Source organism: Aethalodelphis obliquidens, unplaced genomic scaffold (genome assembly GCF_003676395.1).
Source record: "Aethalodelphis obliquidens isolate GAN/ISIS:26980383/991018 unplaced genomic scaffold, ASM367639v1 scaffold3, whole genome shotgun sequence".
NCBI classification, from domain to species: domain Eukaryota; kingdom Metazoa; phylum Chordata; class Mammalia; order Artiodactyla; family Delphinidae; genus Aethalodelphis; species Aethalodelphis obliquidens.
In genome coordinates, this window is record NW_020837947.1 from 66,592,202 (window position 1) to 66,612,697 (window position 20,496).

Below are 20,496 nucleotides of genomic sequence, written 5' to 3' on the forward strand. Positions count from 1 at the left end.
GCCCGTGCTCTGCAACAAGAGAAACCACCGCAATGAGAACCCCTCACAATGCAACAAAGAATAGCCCCTCTCGCTGCAACTAGAGAAAGCCCACGTGCAGCAACGAAGACCCAACGCAGACAAAAATAAATAACTAAACTAAAAAAAAAAAAGATGTGGTACATATATACAATGTAATATTAGCCATAAAAAAATGAAATAATGCCATTTGCAGCAACATGGATGAACCTAGAGATTTTCATACTGAGTGAAGTAAGTCAGACAGAGAAAGACAAATATCATATGATATCACTCATATGTGGAATCTAATTTTAAAAAATGATACAAATGAACTTATTTACAAACCAGAAACAGACTCACAGATTTCAGAAACAAACTTATGGTTACCAAAGGGAAAATGTTAGGGGGACGGATAAATCAGGAGTTTGGGATTAACATACACACACTACTATACATAAGATAGATAACCAACAAGGACCTACTGTATAGCACAGGGAACTCTACTCAATATTCTGTGATAACCTATATCAGAAGAGAATCTGAAAAAGAATGGATATATGTATATGTATAACTGAGTCACTTTGCTGTACACCTAAAACGAACACAACATTGTAAATCAACTATACTCCAATTAAAAAAAAAAAAAGTGGAGGGATCGTGAGAAGTGAAGGAGGGAGACAGCCACCGATGGAACCGGAGGAAGCTGGGACACCTGAGTGTCTGCCTGGGGGCGGCCATCCACCCAGAAGGAGCCCAGGCGGGAGGCATTGGGAAAAGCTACAGTAACAGTGGGGGGACAGTGGAGAGTTTAATGAAGGTCTGTTCACAAAGGGGTGGGCAGGGTTAAAGGAAACCAGCAAGCTGGCAGTGAAGCCTTGAGGGCTGGAAGAGTGTGGAGCCTTCACCAGGTTAGGGGTGGAGGGCAAGAGGAGGGAGCAGTTCCCAGAATCTGGAAAAGAGCCAGAGCCTTGGGAAGGGGGTGCCCTACAGGGGAGCCGTGGCGTCCAGGAGAGGACGGGCCCATGAAGCCTGCAGGGAGGGCTGGGGGAGAGAATCAGTTCGTCTTCATCTCCTCCAGCCTTCTGAGACCCGCTGGCACCTTCATTGGCTGAACCAACCAGAAGGCAGAAGACGAGGGCCCGCTGTGAGCAGCGGCCATAGGTCAAGGCAAGGGGGTCCTGTGTGTGATCCTCACCTGCACTCAGGGCGTGGTCTGTGGGCCAAGAGGACGTGCCCACCTGAGATTTCCCTTCTAGGCCACACTTGGGTACTGGGACCCAGAATCATGTCCACACAGCCCAGAGCCCACCTCGGGACCTGCCTGGGCCTCCTCCCTAGGTGAGCCCCGGGGGTGGGGTTGGGGGCTGTACTGCGCATGCGGGGTCCCCCCCCCGCCCCTCCCCTTCCACCCCTCCCCTTCCATCCCTCCCCTTCCATCCCTCCCCTTCCACCCCTCCCCAGCCCTACCCCACCCCACCCCACCCCACCCCCTGGTGCTGAGTGGGGCTGAGGGCTGCCTTTCAGACGGCTTTGGATAGAGCTCAGATAGTGGGCAGGGGTGTCCACCGGCACACGCCAGGCTCTTCTCTGTGCCGGCTGCTGCTGTGGGTGGGAAAAGGGCAGCTCCGGAGCTGGGCCCGCTCTCCCTGCCCTGCCACGTCCCAGCCGGAGCTCCCAGGAGTCAGAGTTCTGAGGCTGGGCTTGGCCTTCCGGGTTGATATGAACGTGTATTTGTCAAAGAAGTAGGCGAGGCTATATCTCGTTTTGCAGTTTCTTAGCTTGATTTATAACATTTAGACATTCAAACATGTGGCATATGGGCCCCCAGTTGTGCTCCTGCCTGGGGGTGGGTTTGTAAATGTGGACGCTGCCCTTACTGGTCAGCTGCCCAGCACAGAGCAGGGCGGAGTGTGGGTCTGCTTTCCCAGAGGGGCAACGGCTGGACCGGCCGAGATTGAGTGAGCGGGGAAGGTGGGACCAGGGGCAGGTTGGGGCAGTGGCTGGGCCTGCAGTACTCTCCCCATGTCAGCTTCTAGAGCACAGGAGAACCCTTCCTGCACCACATGCAACCACCAAAGGGCTGAATTTAGGAGATGAAATACTGGCTCCTGTGCTTCCTTGAGATAACTGCAAAACCCATACTTCCAGCCATCACTTAGGCAACCTGCTGATTTTCTATCAGCTTTCTCTTAGGTGACTCAGGCAGGGAGCTGTGGAGACCTTGCTGATTTTGCCCCCCTCCCTCCTGCCCTTTCCCCTCCTAGATCAACCAAGTTGAATCAATTCATGCATCACAGTGTCTCTCAGATCTGCCCCCTCACACCACACATTCTCAATGCCTTCTTGGGGGGTGAAAAAAATCTTAGACATTACAATGCTTGTGGCCCTCCAAAGCTCCACCTTCCCTTCCCATCTTATTCCTTAGTATTTAATTTAAATTTAAATGAATTCATACTTAAATAAATTAAATTTTCTCTTTCGTGGATGATAATGATAAGAAGGTTGGAAGTACTACCGAAACCAACACCATGGCCCCCAAACCACACCTCATAGCCAAATTCACCTTCTGGAAACACCCCTTCCCTGTGCTGCTCCCTCAGAAACTTCAGGGCTTCCCATATTCCACGGGATGAAATGCAGACCCGCCTCTCCCCTCTGTGTCCCGAAAGTTCCACGGTCTGGCCCAGCTGCCTCCCCAGCTTACCTCCCCCTGACAGGACTCTTCTGTCGTAGAAGGCTGTCTCTTGCTGCACGTCTGTGCTCGAGTCTGCTATGAAAATCTGTCCATGGTGGCCCCCTTGCTTCATCTGACAGCCTGTCAGATGAAAGAGAAATTAAGGAAAGAATCCCATTCACCATTGCAACAAAAAGAATAAAATACCTAGGAATAAATCTACCTAGGGAGACAAAAGACCTGTATGCAGAAAACTATAAGACACTGATGAAAGAAATTAAAGATGATACAAACAGATGGAGAGATATACCATGTTCTTGGATTGGAAGAATCAATATTGTGAAAATGACTCTACTACCCAAAGCAATCTACTGATTCAGTGCAATCCTTATCAAATTACCAATGGCTTTTTTTACAGAACTAGAACAAAAAATCTTACAATTTGTATGGAGACACAAAAGACCCCAAATAGCCAAAGGCAATCTTGAGGGAAAAAAAAAAACGGAGCTGGAGGAATCAGACTCCCTGACTTCAGACTACACTACAAAGCTAAAGTAATGAAGATAATATGGTACTGGCACAAAAGCAGAAATATAGATCAATGGAACAGGATAGAAAGTCCAGAGATAAACCCGCGCTCCTATGGTCAACTAATCTATGACAAAGGAGGCAAGGATATACAATGGAGAAAAGACAGCCTCTTCAATAAGTGGTGCTGGGAAAACTGGACAGGTACGTGTAAAAGAATGAAATTAGAACACTCCCTAACACCATACACAAAAATAAACTCAAACTGGATTAAAGACCTAAATGTAAGACCGGACATTATAAAACTCTTAGAGGAAAACATAGGAAGAACAGTCTTTGACATAAATCACAGCAAGATGGTTTTTGACCCACCTCCTAGAGAAATGGAAATAAAAACAAGAATAAACAAATGGGACCTAAGGAAACTTAAAAGCTTTTGCACAGCAAAGGAAACTATAAACAAGACCAAAAGCCAACCCTCAGAATGGGAGAAAAAATTGGCAAACGAAGCAACAGGCAAATCTCCAAAATACATAAACAGCTCATGCAGCTCAATATCAGAAAAACAAACAGCCCCATCCAAAAACGGGCAGAAGACCTGAATAGACATTTCTCCAAAGAAGACATACAGATTGCCAAGAGGCACATGAAAAGCTGCTTGAAATCACTAATTATTAGAGAAATGCCAACCAAATCTACAATGAGGTGTCACCTCACACCAGTTAGAATGGGCATCATCAGAAAATCTGCAAACAACAAATGCTGGAGAGGGTGTGGAGAAAAGGGAACCCTCTTGCATGTTGGTGGGAATGTAAATTGGTTCAGCCACTATGGAGAACAGTATGGAGGTTCCTTAAAAAACTAAAAATAGAACTACCATATGACCCAGCAATCCCACTACTGGGCATATACCCTGAGAAAACCATAATTCAAGAAGACACATGCACCCCAGTGTTCATTGCAGCACTATTTACAATAGCCAGGTATGGAATCAACCTAAATGCCCATCGACAGATGAATGGATAAAGAAGATGTGGTACATATATTACTCAGCCATAAAAAGGAACGAAATTGGGTCATGTGTAGAGACGTGGATGGACCTAGAGACTGTCATACAGAGTAGAATAAGTCAGAAAGAGCAAAACAAATATTGTATATTAACGCATATATGTGGAATCTAGAAAAATGGGACAGATGAACCGGTTTGCAAGGCAGAAATAGAGACACAGATGTAGAGAACAAACGTATGGACACCAAGAGGGGAAAGCGGGGAGTGGGGTTGAGGGGGTGGGAGGGTGGGAGGGGGTGGGATGAACTGGGAGATTGGGATTGACATGTATACACTAATATGTATAAAATAGATAAATAATAAGAACCTGCTGTATAAAAAAATTTTTTTTAATAAATTAAAAAAAAAGGAATGCTCTGGTCAGCATAATGCATTCGTTAGAGCAGGGGCTCTGGAGGTGGACCCCTGGGATCAGCTTGTGGTGTGCCTCTCTCTGATGGGGACCTCCATCGCTTCTCTAGTTCTCAGATTCTCACCTGTAGAATGGAGGTAATATCAGTACCTTCCTCACCAGATTGTCATGAAAATGGACTCAAGTGTCCCACAGGAAGCACTGAGCACAGCAGAGACCGTGTGTGTGTGTGTGTGTGTGTGTGTGTGTGTGTGTGTGTGTCGGGGGGAAGGGGATGGTGGAGGCAGTGCATCAAAGCACTGGTTGCTGACGTGATAAAGACATGGCTACGGCCCCAGGGAGCTCATGGCCTCCTAGACTCACAGCCTACGCTCCCTTAGGGCCTCTCCTGGGATAAAGGCTTGTACTGTTACTACTACTATGATCTGTTCTGCTCACAACGCTTCTGACTCAAATGTGTGGGTTTTCCGCACCAAGCAATTCCCCTGTTGTCTGTGGACACCAGCTGGGTGTCCTACAATTTAATTCAGTTCTAACACTACCTGGGGTTAGTGCAGACACCACAGGTTAAGGGCTCAGGCCCAGAAGACTGCCCCTCAGTTCAGATACCAATCACAAGTAGTGGGTCCCCGAGTTACCTGCACTTCTCTCCGACTTGGCTGCAAAATTGAGGGTTCCCACAACCCCCTTCTCAGGTGTGATAATTTGCTATAATGGCTCATAGAATCAGGGAAACACTTTACTTATGGTTCCCAGCTTATTATAAAGAACATTATATAAGACACAGATGGATAGCGGATGAAGAGGGGCATAGAGTGAGGACCGGAAGGGTGCTGAGCTCAGGGGTTTCTGTCCCGCGGAGTTGGGGTCACTACCTTCCTGGCATGTGGATGTGTTCACCAACCAGGAAGCTCACCGAACCCTGCTGTTCAGGGGTTTTATGGATGTTCCACTGTGTAGACATGATTGATGAAATCATTGGCCACTGGTGATTAATTCAACCTCCAGCCCCTCCCCCCTCCCCCTCCTTGGGAGTTGGGAGGTGGGGCTGAAAGTTCCAACCCTCTAATCACATGGCTGTTCCTTGGCAACCAGCCCCATCTTGAAACTATCCAGGAGCCCAGGAGAGCCACCACACTAGCATAAACTCAGGTGTGGTTGGTAAGGGGTTGTTATAAATAACAAAATACACTCCTCTCACCCCTCTCACTCAGGAAGTTACAAGGGTTTTAGGAGCTCTGTGCCAGGAACTGGGGCTGAGGACCAAATACATATTTCTCATTATATCACAGTATCACATCACGATATCACAACTGCTGTGTCACTTTGCAAGGTTAATGCCTAGTTACGTCTCCAGCTGGACTGTCTCCAGTGTGATGCCTTCCTAGGGAATTTTCTAGGAACACACGTGTTTCACCCAGTATACTTTAGCTCCACCCCCATTTAAGGTGCCCTCTGTGTTTGGGGCACCCAGACTGTGTGGGGAGACCCTCCCGAATGCTCCCATGCTTTACTCCGTAGCCTTCAACCCCTGAACTTCCAAGCCACTGGAGTCTGGCCACCAAGGCCCCAAATGCCACTCAGCTGGCCCAGCTGAGGCCCATGGAGCCAGTTCAAGGCAGGGTCATGCCTCATTTTGGAGCTGGGGTCTCCTCCCTGAATGCTTCTCAGGCCTCCCTGGCTCTGCCTCCCCTGTTCCTCATGCTGGGTAAGGTCTAGTGCTCCATTGTTACAGTGAATGGGTTAGAGCGCCAAAGCTAGGGAGAAAGCCAGCCTTCTGGGTCTCTGGCAGCCTTCTTCCCAGGATCTCCTGCCCTCAGAGGAGACCCCTCTGATTCCTCCTCAGTGCCTTTGGCCCTTCCCTTCTGGAGAACAAACCCTCACTCACACTCACACCCTGTTCCCGTTACCAAATTGAACTTGGGTCCACTTGGCCACCTCATAGCAAAGTCAATCTACTGTCCCTGGGTTGTGGTGAAGGACAGCTTGTGCTCCAAAGACCTGACCACCCTGATTCCTTTCAGGGAAGGGTTTCTAAAGGCAACATTTGGAGTAAGTGTTGCAACTTGTGGACTTCCTTCTGTTTGGTTGGTGGTGGGGTAACAGGGAGAGGCTTGGGGAATCTTAATCTTCAGCCTTTTGGTTCCAACCAGTCTGCATGTAATCACCATCCTCCACTTGGGTGGGGGGCTCTTAGTTTCTGCAGAACAGCTCAGAGATATGGGTCAGATCATTATATATACCCGTTGAAGAGGAACTAGGACTCTGTTTTATCGCTGAACTATTGTTTAAGCTATCATTACTTTTCTTGTTTGACTGCTCTTCCTTTGTTTCTGCATTCCCTCACTTCCCTGATTAGTAACTGCTTGAGACTGGCACTCAGGGAAGGCCTAGGAGAATAAAGCCTTTTTCTACAAAAAAGAAATGGGGCACATGGTAGGGGGTATTGTACCCAAGAGGGCCTCACAGGGTCCTGTTCAGTTTCAACCGCCACATTTCTTTGATGCTCCTCAATCATCAGAGGAACAAGGGCAGGACAAGAAAGGGAACAAAGTTTTGGATAGAGGGGTTAATGATAAACTCGGCAGAGGAGCTCAGTTTCAGTGGGACTCAGTTTCACAACTACTGGCTCCTTCCCCTAAAATTAAACTCCTCTTCCTGGCCTCTTCCTCCTCTGCCATCCCCTCCAGGCAATCTCACTCCTTCCCTCCCTGACCCCATTTAACCCCGGTGACCAAGCAGGTCACCATGTGCCTGAAGGACAGGGTGCTGGGCAGTGGGGCAGGGCTGGGCCCCGAATAGACAAGTCTGTTTGGGATGTTAAATTTAAGAACTTGGTTAGATATCCAGGGGGGACCTCTGTTAGACTTCAACAACAACAGGGTCAGAGTCCGGGTCAGAGATCGAGCCCAGGAGGGGCCCAAGGACCTCAGAGAAGGAGCCGGGGAAGAGCTGTGTCACAGAGATGGAAGAGGGACGGGGTTTCAGCTAAGGAGGTTGGTCATGGGAGGGAGGTCAGGCTTGGGTAAAGACTGCTCGACTCAGCAAGTATTATGGGGGAAGGAAGGCATGGATAGGTAGGAAGTGGAGCAAGCTGGTGGAGATGGGATCGTGAAAAAGGTTGAAAACAAGAGAAAAATGGTAACCAGGACATGGGACGTTGTAAAATCTCACTCCTGGGGGTTCCTTAAAGATCAGTTGTCCTGGGCTTCCCTGGTGGCGCAGTGGTTGAGAGCCCGCCTGCCGATGCAGGGGACACGGGTTCGTGCCCTGGTCTGGGAAGATTCCATGTGCCGCGGAGCAGCTGGGCCCGTGAGCCATGGCCACTGAGCCTGTGCGTCCGGAGCCTGTGCTCCGCAACGGGAGAGGCCGCAACAGTGAGAGGCCCGCGTACAGCAAAAAAAAAAAAAAAAAGATCAGTTGTCCAGTGCCCTCAGACTTGACTGTGGATCAGCAGGACTTGTGATGTCTCCGGTGCAGGAGGCTCAGGGTGGGGTCCAAGAATTGCATCTCTAACAAATGCCTGCTGATGCTGATGCTGCTTGTGGAAGGGAGAGCCCCTGAGTCCAGCCTCGCCCACCCCACCCCAGGTGGATGGTTAAATGCCTGCCACATGGCACTCACTGCCTGCTCAGGAAGCAGTGCTCACCATGAGAAAAGTCAGGCCTCTTTTAAAACTGAAATGTTTGATTACACCCAACAATAAGGGAAAGTGTCTCAACCAATATTTCAAATTAACTCAGACTTTGCAAGAAGTCCTCAAGGAAAGGGAAGGGCCATGGAGGAAAGTCAAGCCATGCAACCTGCAGTGATGAAAATTTTATAGTGTTGTTGCGTGTAACTATACATTCCATTGTATGAATATACCACAATGTATTTAACCTATTCTGTAGATAGACTGCGTCATGAGGTTTATATATCTTCCATTTTGCTGGATAATGCCTTCTAAGGTAGTTGTACCAATTTACACCCACCACTGGCAGAGTATGAGCGTTCTTGTTGCTCCATATCCTTATCAACACTTGGTGTAGCTACTCTCATATGAGCCAAGTTTGTTAGTATATAGTAGTAATATCTCACTGTGGTTCTAAGGGAGCTGTTAATGCAATTGAGTACTTTCTCATTTGTCTATTGTTTATTTCTTCTTTTGCAAAATGCCTATTCAGATCTCTTGCCCCTTTTTGTATTGGATTGTCTGATTTTTTTCTTAATGGAACTCTTAGGAGTTTTTAATTTTTTTTTATTTTATTTTTTTGCGGTATGCGGGCCTCTCACTGCTGTGGCCTCTCCCGCTGTGGAGCACAGGCTCCGGACGCGCAGGCTCAGTGGCCATGGCTCACGGGTCCAACTGCTCCACGGCATGTGGGATCTTCCCGGACTGGGGCACGAACCCGCGTCCCCTGCATCGGCAGGCAGACTCTCAACCACTGCGCCACCAGGGAAGCCCCCTATTATATCCTTTTTATTGTCCAACCTATTCTTTATGTTCTCTCTTTTTTTTCTCCTTCCTTTCTTGCTTTTGTTTAGACTGATTATTTTTGGTTATACCTATTTTGGCTTTTCTAGTTTTGAAAATATATACCCTTACTACTTTTTTTTTGTGGTTCCCTAGAAAACAACATGAATCTTTGGCTTATAGTACTAGTATGTTAAGTAACTATTTTTACTGTCCTCCAGACAATGCAAAGACCTCAGAACACTTTCACTCCATTTATACCTCTCCCTTCTTAAATGTTGTATATTTTTATTTAGTTTTTTCAATCCTACAACACATGGTTAATATTGTTTTATATAGTCAGTGTTCCCTTAGAATCATACATATATTTACTATTTTTGTTGGTCTTTCATTCTTGCGTCTCCAGCTTTCTTTCTGGATCATGCTCCTTCTGCTTGAAAAACACCTTCATTTAGGGCAGGATGCCTGTTGGCAAATTCTGTTTTAGTTTGTCTTAAAATTCTACCTCACATTTATTCTTGTAGAGTCAGTGGAGAAGAAATGACATATAGCTTTATTTCAAAAATGGATAAATCCCTAACGTGTGCTTTCCAGGACCATGTGAGGAGAAATAATTGCAGAAAGGCTAGGAACCAAGAATAGCTCTTGGCTAAACACGTATTTCCCTTCTGAATTTGTTGCCTCACTGGCTACACTGCCTGAAATTCCACCAGTGACTTCCATTTGGCTCACCAGATCCCTCTCTGAAAGTAGAAAAACCCACGTCAGTGTTCAGGGGCCAAGGCACAAATGCCTAGTTAGCTTATCTTCTTTCTAACACCTTATAGGACTCAATCATACTCTAAACATAAAACTGCTCACAGAAAAAGGAGAAAGACCAGTCATTTGGAAGAATTTCTCGAAAATCAGGTTGGGAAGGGCCACAAAATGAAGAGCTCGGGAGATCCTGGGGGTGGAGCGTTAGTCTTGGGCTGTGGGGCAAGTCAGAGGCAAAGGTCACCTCCATTGCACTTGGACCAAGGAGGGCAGAGCTGTTGGTCCCATTCAAGCTTGGGGTGCGAGTCCCCGAGCGCAGCTCTGGAGCCTCCTGAGCACACAGATGTTTTCCAACAACCCAGAATCCTTGGAGCCTGACCTGCAGTCCCATGTGGGCAATACCTCCAGAGGCTGAATGCCACCCTCACAGCCGTTATCAAATTTCTCTCCAAAGGACGGCTGGAACTGCGGAGAGCAAGGCAGGCCCCGGGGGACAGAGAGACACAGTGACAGGCACCAAGCAAGCTGTTGTACTTTATCTGGAAAATGTCCGTTGCCAAAACCAGCTGCTGGTCAAACACTGTGCCCATTATCTGAAAACCAGGCCACAGGGAAGTGGGTCCAAAGAGGGTGATGGCTATACTGTTTCTGCCCTTTGGCTCTTGGGACGACTGGATGTGGCACTTTAGAGAAAGGGAACAAGGGGGAAAGGTGATGAGGGTTAAGAGCTCCAGCCCTGGGCTGTTTTAATGTCTCAAGTGAAGGAAGGTCCGTCCAGGGGACGGGGAATTAACCAGCCCTGCTTCCCATGGTGATGTTGGGAACACACGGTCCTGCACAGGGGCTCAGGGGTCTGGGTCCTGGGAGGGGGCCCCAGCCAGGCTGCTGGCAGACCCTCCCTCGTGTTGCAGGCCCCTTGGGGGAGGAAGGCAGGCCAGTCAGCCCTGAGGAGGGGGCTTCAGCCTCACACTGGCCATTCCACTCTGCCCCTTCAGTGCCCTCCTGGAGCCTGGAGTGAGAGAAGGCTCCGGCTGCTAGAGCAGTCATCTCTCATGGGGCCTGACCTGAGCCCTCGGTTGAGAGCACAGGAAAATAAAAAGATCAGCTTATGACCCAATTTATCTGGGAGGGGAAAATAAAAAATAAAATGTTGTGGGAATTCCCTGGCGGTCCAGTGGTTAGGACTCGGTGCTTTCACTGCTGTGGGCCCGGGTTCGATCCCTGGTTCAAAAAAAAAAAAAAAAAAAAAAAAGATTGTGCTCATTTGCTTTCTCGTTTAAGAACACAGAAAATATCCACTAAATCCCACCAGTAATAAATAAAATGCTCCCATTCTATCGGGCTCAGCCACAAGCCCCAAATCTTTCATGGTGGGATTGCAAGTCTTAGCAAACCTACCCGGGGGGAGGTTTGGGGAGAGTCGGCGAGCCCATTCGATGCCCTGGCCCACCAGATCCTGTCGGGATCTCTGATCCTCCTCCCCTGCCTTCAGCCAAAGTCCCCGGCCCTTCCAGTCGTCATTCCCTAAGACCCAGACTCCCCCTGCCACCCTAAGCTTCTCCCAGCTCAGACCACGGTGGGTCGGCACGCCCCGGTCCTGCACTCCCTGGCCAGGGCCCAGAGGACCCAGGCGCAGTGGGCTGGCCTCTCAGGAGGCCCCGCCCAGATGCCGCCTGACGCTCTCAGAGACATTTTTTTGCCTGTGAATGGAATAGCATTTATTAATATGCTTGACAGACACAGGTTTTTTCGTTTTCCCCATTTAAGGCTTTTTTTAAATATTAAAATCTGAAAACACATTTTGTGGAAGCATAAACATACATAATCTAGCTCATCCACTCATGCAATAAGCATGGGTTAAACACCCATGTTGGCCCAGGAAAGGCACTTAAGGTAGACACAGTCCCCGCCCTCATGGAGAAAGCTCAGGCACCCAACCTGCCAGGAAGTAGCGAGAAAACCCTCATGGAATCTGAACCACTGCCTCACCCCTGCTCCGCTCAGGCTCCCCTGGGAAGGGGGTAGGGGCTCTCTGCTTGCCCAGTGCTAGAGAGGAAGGCGCCTTAACCAGCCGTCTTTGCCTCTCTGCAGGCCCTGCCATCCCGGTGGGCGTGGACGTGCAGGTGGAGAGCCTGGACAGCATCTCGGAGGTGGACATGGTACGAGGCGCGCAAGGCGGGCAGCGCCGGGGCGGGCTGCTGTGGCCGAGGTCCCTTGGGGGCCTGCGGTGGGTGGGGCCACGCTGGGGCAGGCTGCGTCTGGGGGCGGGGCCAGAGCTGGAGGGGATAAAGCCGGGATTTGGAGGTTGGCCTAGGTTTAGTAAAATCCAGAGCCTGGCTTCTGCAGTTTCGTGGGTAAAAATAACTTGGGGGCGGGTGTGTGTGTGTGTGTGCGTGTGCGTGTGCGTGTGCGTGTGTGTGTGTGTGTTGGGGCGTGTTAAATGCAGATCCAAGGCCCCGCCCCAGACTTCCCGATTCGGTTTATGGGAGTGAGGCCCAGCCCTCTACGTCCTGAACGCGCCCCTTTAGCGGTGTGAGGGGCTGGACCCGCCACACTTGGAGGAGCGGCGGAGGTGGACGTTATTCACCTTCAAATTCTGTAGGTCTCTGCGCGCCAGCGCCCGTCGGGAGCACAGCTTCCCGGCTCACTCCTTGGCAGCGCCCAGCAGGCTCAGGCGGGTACCGGAGCGTCTTTGAAGAAGCCTCGTTTCAGCTGAGACCTGACAGCTGTAGGGAGGGCCAAGCAAGAGCACATACGAGGTCTCTGAGGCAGAAGAACAGGGAGTTTGCAAACTGAAAGAGTGGCGGACAAAACGGGGAAGAGAGGGGCTGCTGAGGTGGGCCAGTGGGGCGGTGCCCCCCTCCACGGGCGGGCCTCCGGAACAGGCAGGAGGAGCCTGGGTGTGGTTGGCAGAGCAGACGGGGGCCACCGCATGCGTCCTTCCAGCCTTCCTTCACCTGCTCCTGGAACAGGCTCTTTTGGGTAGTTATTTATTCATTGGCGTTCATGTATTAGCTCTGGCTACAGTGTAAGGGCTACACTCTTGGTTTCAGGCATCGGCTATGCAGACGAGGAGACACTTTTTAACAGTATAAGCCTTCAGGCTGAAATTATACTAGACATGCAGCTGCCCATCTCCTCATTCATTCATTTCCCCCCATTTTTCCATTCTGCAGATATTTATTGAGCATCCACTATTGTGCCTTGCCAGGCACTAAACTAGGGTCTGGAGATTCAGGGGTGGGCAGGAAACAATTCTGCCTTTAAAGATACTACAAGCCTAATGGTAGAAACCCTCCAAAATTGGATACTTAGGACTTCCCAGGCGGTCCAGTGGTTAAGACTCCATGCTTCCGCTGCAGGGGGGCACAGGTTTGAGCCCTGGTCAGGGAACTAAGGTCCTGCATGCCACGCAGTGTGGCCACACACACACACACAAAACGGCAAAATGGGACACTTGACTGTTCAGGTTTCTAGAAGTGTTTGCTAAGTTGAATTGAATGGTTAGCCAATAGGTAAGGAGCCATGTGTGCAAAGGTCTAGGTGAGAGTGCAGGGCTTTGTGGGAATCCAGCCCTGCTGGCCCCAGGGCAGGCGGTGGGCATCACAGCTGCCATTTTCCTTTGCAAAGCCTGAAGGAGGGGCTGTGCTGTCTCTTGGGCTCCAGCCTCATGAGGCACAAACATGAGCCGTTCTCTTTCCTGTGGCAGCAGCGCCACTGCCTTGGCCATCGTCCCGCGGGGCTGCAGAACTGTTTCCTTCAACTCGGGAGGCTGAGCCTGAGGTGTCCGTCACAGCGGTGGACGGAGGGTCGGCTGTCAGGAAGAGAGCTTTGTAAGCCATCTCTGTCTGGTCTCCCCCCCACTCCCACAGGACTTCACCATGACCCTCTACCTGCGGCATTACTGGAAGGATGAGCGGCTGGTCTTCCCCAGCACCAGCAACAAGAGCATGACCTTCGACGGCCGGCTGGTGAAGAAGATCTGGGTCCCCGACGTCTTCTTTGTTCACTCCAAAAGGTCATTCATCCACGACACCACCACGGACAACATCATGCTGAGGGTGTTCCCAGATGGGCAGGTGCTGTACAGCCTGAGGTAACTGTCCACGGGGTCGTGGCATCCTAATATGTGTGGACAATGCCAGGGATCGTTTGACTGATGTACCACTGTCTCGTCAGAGCTAAACTGTGCTTTTCACAGTATTTGTGGAATGAATTAGCTAGTCAACTCTCGGTTTAAAAACCACCACAAAAAACCCTCTATTAAAAAAAAAATGTATATGTGTGGTCTGTCCCTTTGGCCCCGAAGAGTTTGTCACTGTGTTTGGGTCTACGGGTTACATGGGAGGGTCTGAACCTTCTGATGATAGTTAGAACTCTCTAAAGACGAAATGAGCACCGTAGTAGGTGCTGACTTCCCTGTCATCGGGGGTCTTAAGGTTAGGTTAGGAGACTAATTGAACCTGAGTGATCTGAGGGAGACGGTGACCTTCTATGTACCCTCCACCCCTGAGAGCCTATGATTCTAGTTTATTGGTAATAAACAAAAATAGGTAATTATTGGTAATAAACAAAAATTAGGGAAATAACCATAGCTACTCTTTATTAGGTGCTACTGCAGATTGGCTTCTGGGCTGACTTGAGTGATTACACAGTTTCATCCCACACCTTGTACAGTTCGCCAGAATTCAGTGCTAATAGCCTTGAGTCGGGGCTAGGGAGGCAGGGCATAACCTCCGGGCATCTCTGGGGAAGACGAGTCTCTGGATGTGGGCAATGCCCAGAGAAGGGTCCAGGTGTGGGCCATGCACAGCCAGCAGCCTCAGGAGCTGGGATCCGGGCAGAGCAAATACCATCATCTACAGAAGACAAAACTCTAAAAGTTAACTTAGAGGGACTTCCCTGGCAGTCCAGTGCTTAAGACTCAGTGCTCCCAATGCTGGTGGCACGGGTTCAATCCCTGGTCAGGGCGCTAAGATCCCGCATGCTGCACCGTGCGGCAAAAAAAAAAAAAAAAAAAAAAAAAAAGTTAGAGTCCTGGGTTTCCAAGCTTCTGACGTAGACGTGAAGAGGCAGCTGCCCTTGGTCGTGTCTTTGTCCTCCTTACTCTGGGCAGGTATATGAGCCAGTAACTCACTGCATGAGCCAACATGTTTGTTTGGGTTCTAGGATTACAGTCACCGCCATGTGCAACATGGATTTCAGCCACTTTCCCCTGGACTCCCAGACCTGTTCTTTGGAGCTGGAAAGCTGTAAGTGTCTGTATTCGTAACGACAAATCTTCGCCTTATTCCCTCTCTGTGCCATTTTAGTAACTATGAGACTGAGTACTGCCTGCCAGGGATAAGACCTATTTAATCCCTGGCTGAGGTAGAATGGCCCTGTTGCTCCTGCCTCAGAAGAAAAGGAGTGAAATTAACTTATTTTCCTCTTCCCAAAGATGCATATACAGATGAAGATCTGATGCTGTACTGGAAGAATGGGGACGAATCCCTGAAAACAGATGAGAAGATCTCCCTGTCTCAGTTTCTGATTCAGAAATTCCACACCACTTCCAGACTGGCCTTCTATAGCAGCACTGGTAGCTAACTTCTTCCATGGTCGGATTCAAATGTGGAAGAAAACACATGAGAATTCTTTTTCAGTGTTAACTTTTTCCCCTTCCAATGAAAATAACTTTTCATTATTCTAATAATGCCCAGTCCAACAAGACATAAACAACACTTAAAAGCAGAGGCTTTAAAAGTTGCTGCCCTCTGAAACTCCATGGTCAGAGGTAGTCATTCTGAACAATTCAGCAAACACCCTTGCAGACATCCTGCTTTAATTATGTAATTTTACAAAAGTAGGGTCAGAGTGTACACGCTATTCTGCAACCTGATTCGTTTGACTTAACGATGTGGGGAAATGTATTTATTACCTATTTATTTATGTATTTATTACTGTATTTACCTGTGTATTTATTACCTATATTCAGAGGTATAGATTCATTTCTTATGCGTAGTGTGACCTCTTCTTGGACCTTGGGGCCATGGTTGAAGTTTTGAGAGGATCCATTTGTCCGCTCTTCTTGAATCTCACTGTCAGCCCTTGTGTTAGTTTCCTAGAGCCGTCCTAACAGAGTACCACAAACTGGGTGCTTGAAACGATAGCAATGTGTTCACTCACAGTGCTGGAGGCCAGGAGCCTGAGCGCCATGCTCCTTCTGAAGGCTCTGGGGAGGACTCCTTCCTTGCCTCTTACTGGTCCTGGTGGTTATGGCATCACTCCAACCTCTGCCTCTGTTGTCACGTGGCATTCTCCCTGTGACTCTGGTATTCCCATGGTGTGTCTCTGTGCATCTATGTGCAAACATCCCTCTTCTTTAAGGACACTGGTCACTGGATTATGGGCCACCCTAACTCAATATGACCTCGTCTTACTTTGATTACATGTACAGAGACCTGATTTCTCAATAAAGTCACATTTGCAGGTGGTGGGATTTAGGACTTCAACATACCTTTATATGCTACACAGCTCTGCAATATAGAGCTGCAATACACAGCTCTGCCGCAGCCACGGGACCCTGGAGGACTTCTCACTTCCTTACCCTTTGTCCCAGTGCTGAGAAGCCTAGGCCTGGCTGTGAGAAGTTTTTGGGCTACCGTCTGCCCCTGCATGGCCACCATCCCCCCCGCCCCCCCGTTCGCCTGCCCCCAGCCCCACCCTTCTGTTTGCAACATCAAACACTGGAGAAGAGCGGGCCCCAGCCAAGGTTGCCTTGGTGTCAGGACAGCCCACACCTGCTTTCCCTTTATGCCCATACTGCTCACCCCATCCCTTTCTTCTCCTTTGCTCTGATGTGCATTGCCACACAGTTTTCTTTTCTCATCTGTTCTTGGCAAGTCCAAATCAACTCTCTTTCTAAAACCATTTTTAAGAGTTCCTGGTATAACTTTTACTATGTGTCACTGTTTTGAGTGCTTTGTATGAATTAACTAATTTCTACCCAACAAATCTATGGTGTAGATCGTAGTATCCCCAGTTTACAGATGAGAAAACTGAGACTCAGAGAGATTAGATTTTAGAAAGGAAATGTATTATACGAAGCCAACCAATCATTAACTTTTTTTTTGGTTGCACTGTGAGGCTTGTAGGATCTTAGTTCCCCGATCAGGGTTTGACCCCAGGCCCCAGCAGTGAGAGCAAGGGGTCCTAACCACGGGACCGCAGGGAATTCCCTGTTTTTTTTTTTGATCATTAACTCTTTTTAAATTTATTTTTGGCTGTGCAGATCTTAGTTGTGGCACACGGGATCTTTGCTGCAGTGTGAGGGCTCTTCGTTGTGGTATGCAGGCTTCTCTCTGGTTGTGGTGCCAGGGCTCCAGAGCATGCAGGTTCAGTAGTTGTGGTGCATGGGCTTTCTAGTTGTGGTGTATGAGCTCAGTAGTTGCGGCATGCAGGCTTAGTTGCCCCGCAGCATGTGGGATCTTAGTTCCCTGACCAGGGATCATACCCACGTCCCCTGCATTGGAAGGCAGATTCTTAACCACTGGACTGCCAGGGAAGTCCCTTGGGTCATTCACTTTTAACTTTCTGCTGAAGATGAGTGTGGTGACAGGGGAGGAAGGGCCCCCAGGGAAGGAGTTTGTTTTTGCCTCTGCGATGGAACCTCACTGGCTTCTTCCTGTGTCCCCCAGGCTGGTACAACCGTCTCTACATTAACTTCACGTTGCGTCGCCACATCTTCTTCTTCTTGCTGCAAACCTACTTTCCCGCCACCCTGATGGTCATGCTGTCCTGGGTGTCCTTCTGGATCGACCGCAGAGCTGTGCCCGCCAGAGTTTCACTGGGTAAAAGCATTTGATAAGGTGTGATAGGGTGGTTATTTTTTTTCAATCAATCACTATGTAAAGAAGAAGTAAAATCATCATTCAGGGTCCTTAACCGACGGGCTGTCAGAGTCAGAAGGAGGGAACTTTCCGCCTGCTTCTTGCTTTCCATTCACATACTGCCCTCAGTTTCCCAGACTACACTGTGAAAACCACAGGGCGCTCAAACCGCATCAGCTCTGCTCGAATCGTTTCAGAAAGATAGCACCTACCTGGGGTGTAGACTTCCACCACTGGCAGTATCAGAGCTCAGTACTTTGATAAATAAGACAATTTGACAAATGCCCAAACTTACTGTGCAAATACAAAAACTTCGTTGGTCTTATTTAGATAGACTGAGAGTTTGGGAGCAGGGCCCATATTTCATGATTTCTGGGAAGGAGAGGGCTGTACTCCCTGGAGCTGTGGTTTAGTCCTTCACAGACCCTAAATGCCAGAGTAAACATTTGCAACTCATCAGAGATTTGGACAAAATCAGGTTGGGCACTGAGACATGTGAGGGTTTGACCAGCAAGGCACAGTGAAGAAGAAACCTGTATGACAGGCTTCCAGGAATTTCCAGTCTTCCTGGACTCAGGTGAGGGAGGATGTGTTCTTTCCTTGAAGTTTGGGAAGGTTCCTTGAGAGGGGTCCTGTAGCCCCTGCTTTTTAATTTTTATTTTTTATTGAAATAGAGTTGATTTTCATAGCCACTGTTTTAAAGTCCACATCTGAGCAGATCCTTTGGGAAGCTCTGCTGATCTTAGCAACCACATCACAGAAACCCAGGCTCCCAAGTGGCTCAGAGTGAAAGGGGACAGGCAGTTGGCTGGGAGGAGAATGGGTTGGCTGCTCGGGAGCAGATCCTTGCAGATCCTCACACCTCTATGAGGTGGAAACGTGCCCTGGCCACTTCCTATTAGATGTAAGAGAGAGCAAATGGGGCTTCCCTGGTTGGTGCAGTGGTTGAGAGTCCGCCTGCCAATGCAGGGGACACAGGTTCGTGCCCTGGTCCGGGAAGATCCCACACGCCGCGGAGCGGCTGGGCCCGTGAGCCATGGCCGCTGGGCCTGCGCGTCTGGAGCCTGTGCTCTGTGGCGGGAGAGGCCACAACGGTGAGAGGCCCGTGTACCGCAAAAAAAAATAAAAAGAGAGAGCAAATGTAAAATGGGACTTAGTGAACTTATTTACAAAACAGAAATAGAGTTACAGATGTAGAAAACAACCTTATGGTTACCAGAGGGGGAGGGATAAATTGGGAGATTGGGATGGACATATACACACTACTATACATAAAATCTCTTTAAGCATCATAAGACCTTGGAAGAAACATACTACAAAAATCAATATAAAATGGTTAATAGTTGAAAAAAAAAGGGACTTAGTGAAATGTGAGGGCAGCTGTGTACCCTTGTCAGTGGCTGAACTAAAGCTGGTTGCTGCAGGGATCACCACGGTGCTGACCATGTCCACCATCATCACGGGTGTGAACGCCTCCATGCCCCGCGTGTCCTACATCAAGGCCGTGGACATCTACCTCTGGGTCAGCTTCGTGTTCGTGTTCCTCTCGGTGCTGGAGTACGCGGCCGTCAACTACCTGACCACCGTGCAGGAGAGGAAACAGCGGAAGCTGCAGGAGAAGGTGAGAGAAGTTTCATTCATTTCCTTGTTGGAGCCCATGCTGCTGGTTGGATGAGAATAGCGGGAGGGAGCTTTCATGGAGAAAAGGGAGATGTTTGTGCAAAAGGAGGAGGATCCGTTTTAGAATATTCTAGCTTCCATCACAAAAGATCCCAGAAAGTAGAAAGCCTTTGGACAAAGACTAGGAAGACTTGGGTTCTTGGACCCAACTCTGCCATTTATGTTGGGCCTCAGTTTCCTCATCTGTTAAAAAAAAGTATAACAGAACCCTCACCCCACCTTCCTCCCAGGGTTATTGTAAGGGTCACAATGCCCTTACAAAAATGTGTATGAGAGTTGTTTTGAAACTGTGTGGTTCTAGATGCACATAAATTATCACTATCATTACTGAACCTGTCTAGGGAGAATGTCTCTACGTCCTGTGAACAGACAGGAGGAAAGTTCTAGAATAAAAAACTCCTGTATTTATCAGTGCTCTGGCCCAGTGAAAATTCAGCCACACACAACCTTAGCCTTTAGACTCATTGGAAATACTATGCTATCTATACGATACTGCACTATAGTAAAGTCTACTGTGGGATGGAATGCAAAGGGGGAATTCAGGGCAGTGCACCTGGGCAGAGAGGGAAAATCTATCCTATTCATATGCGGACTCTTATTAATCACATTAAGAAATAAAATGCCAACTTGTTACCAAATCCTTGCTAGTCATTGTACTAATCAAAATGGGTGTTTACCTAAAAGTTGTAGAGATCAGGGGACGTGAAAATTCCACATTTATGTGTGTCTAGCTGGCTGAGAGCTCCTTAGCAAAGGGAGCTTTAAGTTTTAGGAAAGAGGACCTGTTGCCTTTTTAAAAATAGTCTTTTAATGCCCACATTGTACCTGTTAAATATTTCCAGTTGTCTTCAAATATGCTAGATTTTTTAAGAGTTTATATTTTAAGTTGTCTTCAAAATACTTTTGCTTCAGCATTTGAGAATTTGTTCAATTTTTTTCCCAGCTGGTGGGATCTTAGTTCCCCAACCAGGGATCGAACCCAGGCCCTTGGCAATGAGTCCTAACCCCTGGACCACCAGGGAATTCCCTCAAATTTTGATAATCTGTGCATTGATCATTATCAGATGCCTTTGGAATATACTTAAACACTTTTGATTTGTAATCTGTTAG

General features: G+C 48.6%; 1 protein-coding gene across 1 annotated transcript in view; it reads left to right on the forward strand.

Annotated features, from left to right (window-relative positions):
- GABRR2 (gamma-aminobutyric acid type A receptor subunit rho2) overlaps nt 1-20,496 on the forward strand; it is a 38,473-nt gene that overhangs the window by 14,161 nt on the left and 3,816 nt on the right. The window contains exons 4-9 of the mRNA XM_027090618.1: nt 11,927-11,994; nt 13,708-13,931; nt 15,005-15,087; nt 15,276-15,416; nt 17,515-17,667; nt 19,131-19,327. Coding sequence (XP_026946419.1) covers nt 11,927-11,994; nt 13,708-13,931; nt 15,005-15,087; nt 15,276-15,416; nt 17,515-17,667; nt 19,131-19,327 — 866 coding nt within the window. The remainder of the gene's footprint in view (nt 1-11,926; nt 11,995-13,707; nt 13,932-15,004; nt 15,088-15,275; nt 15,417-17,514; nt 17,668-19,130; nt 19,328-20,496) is intronic.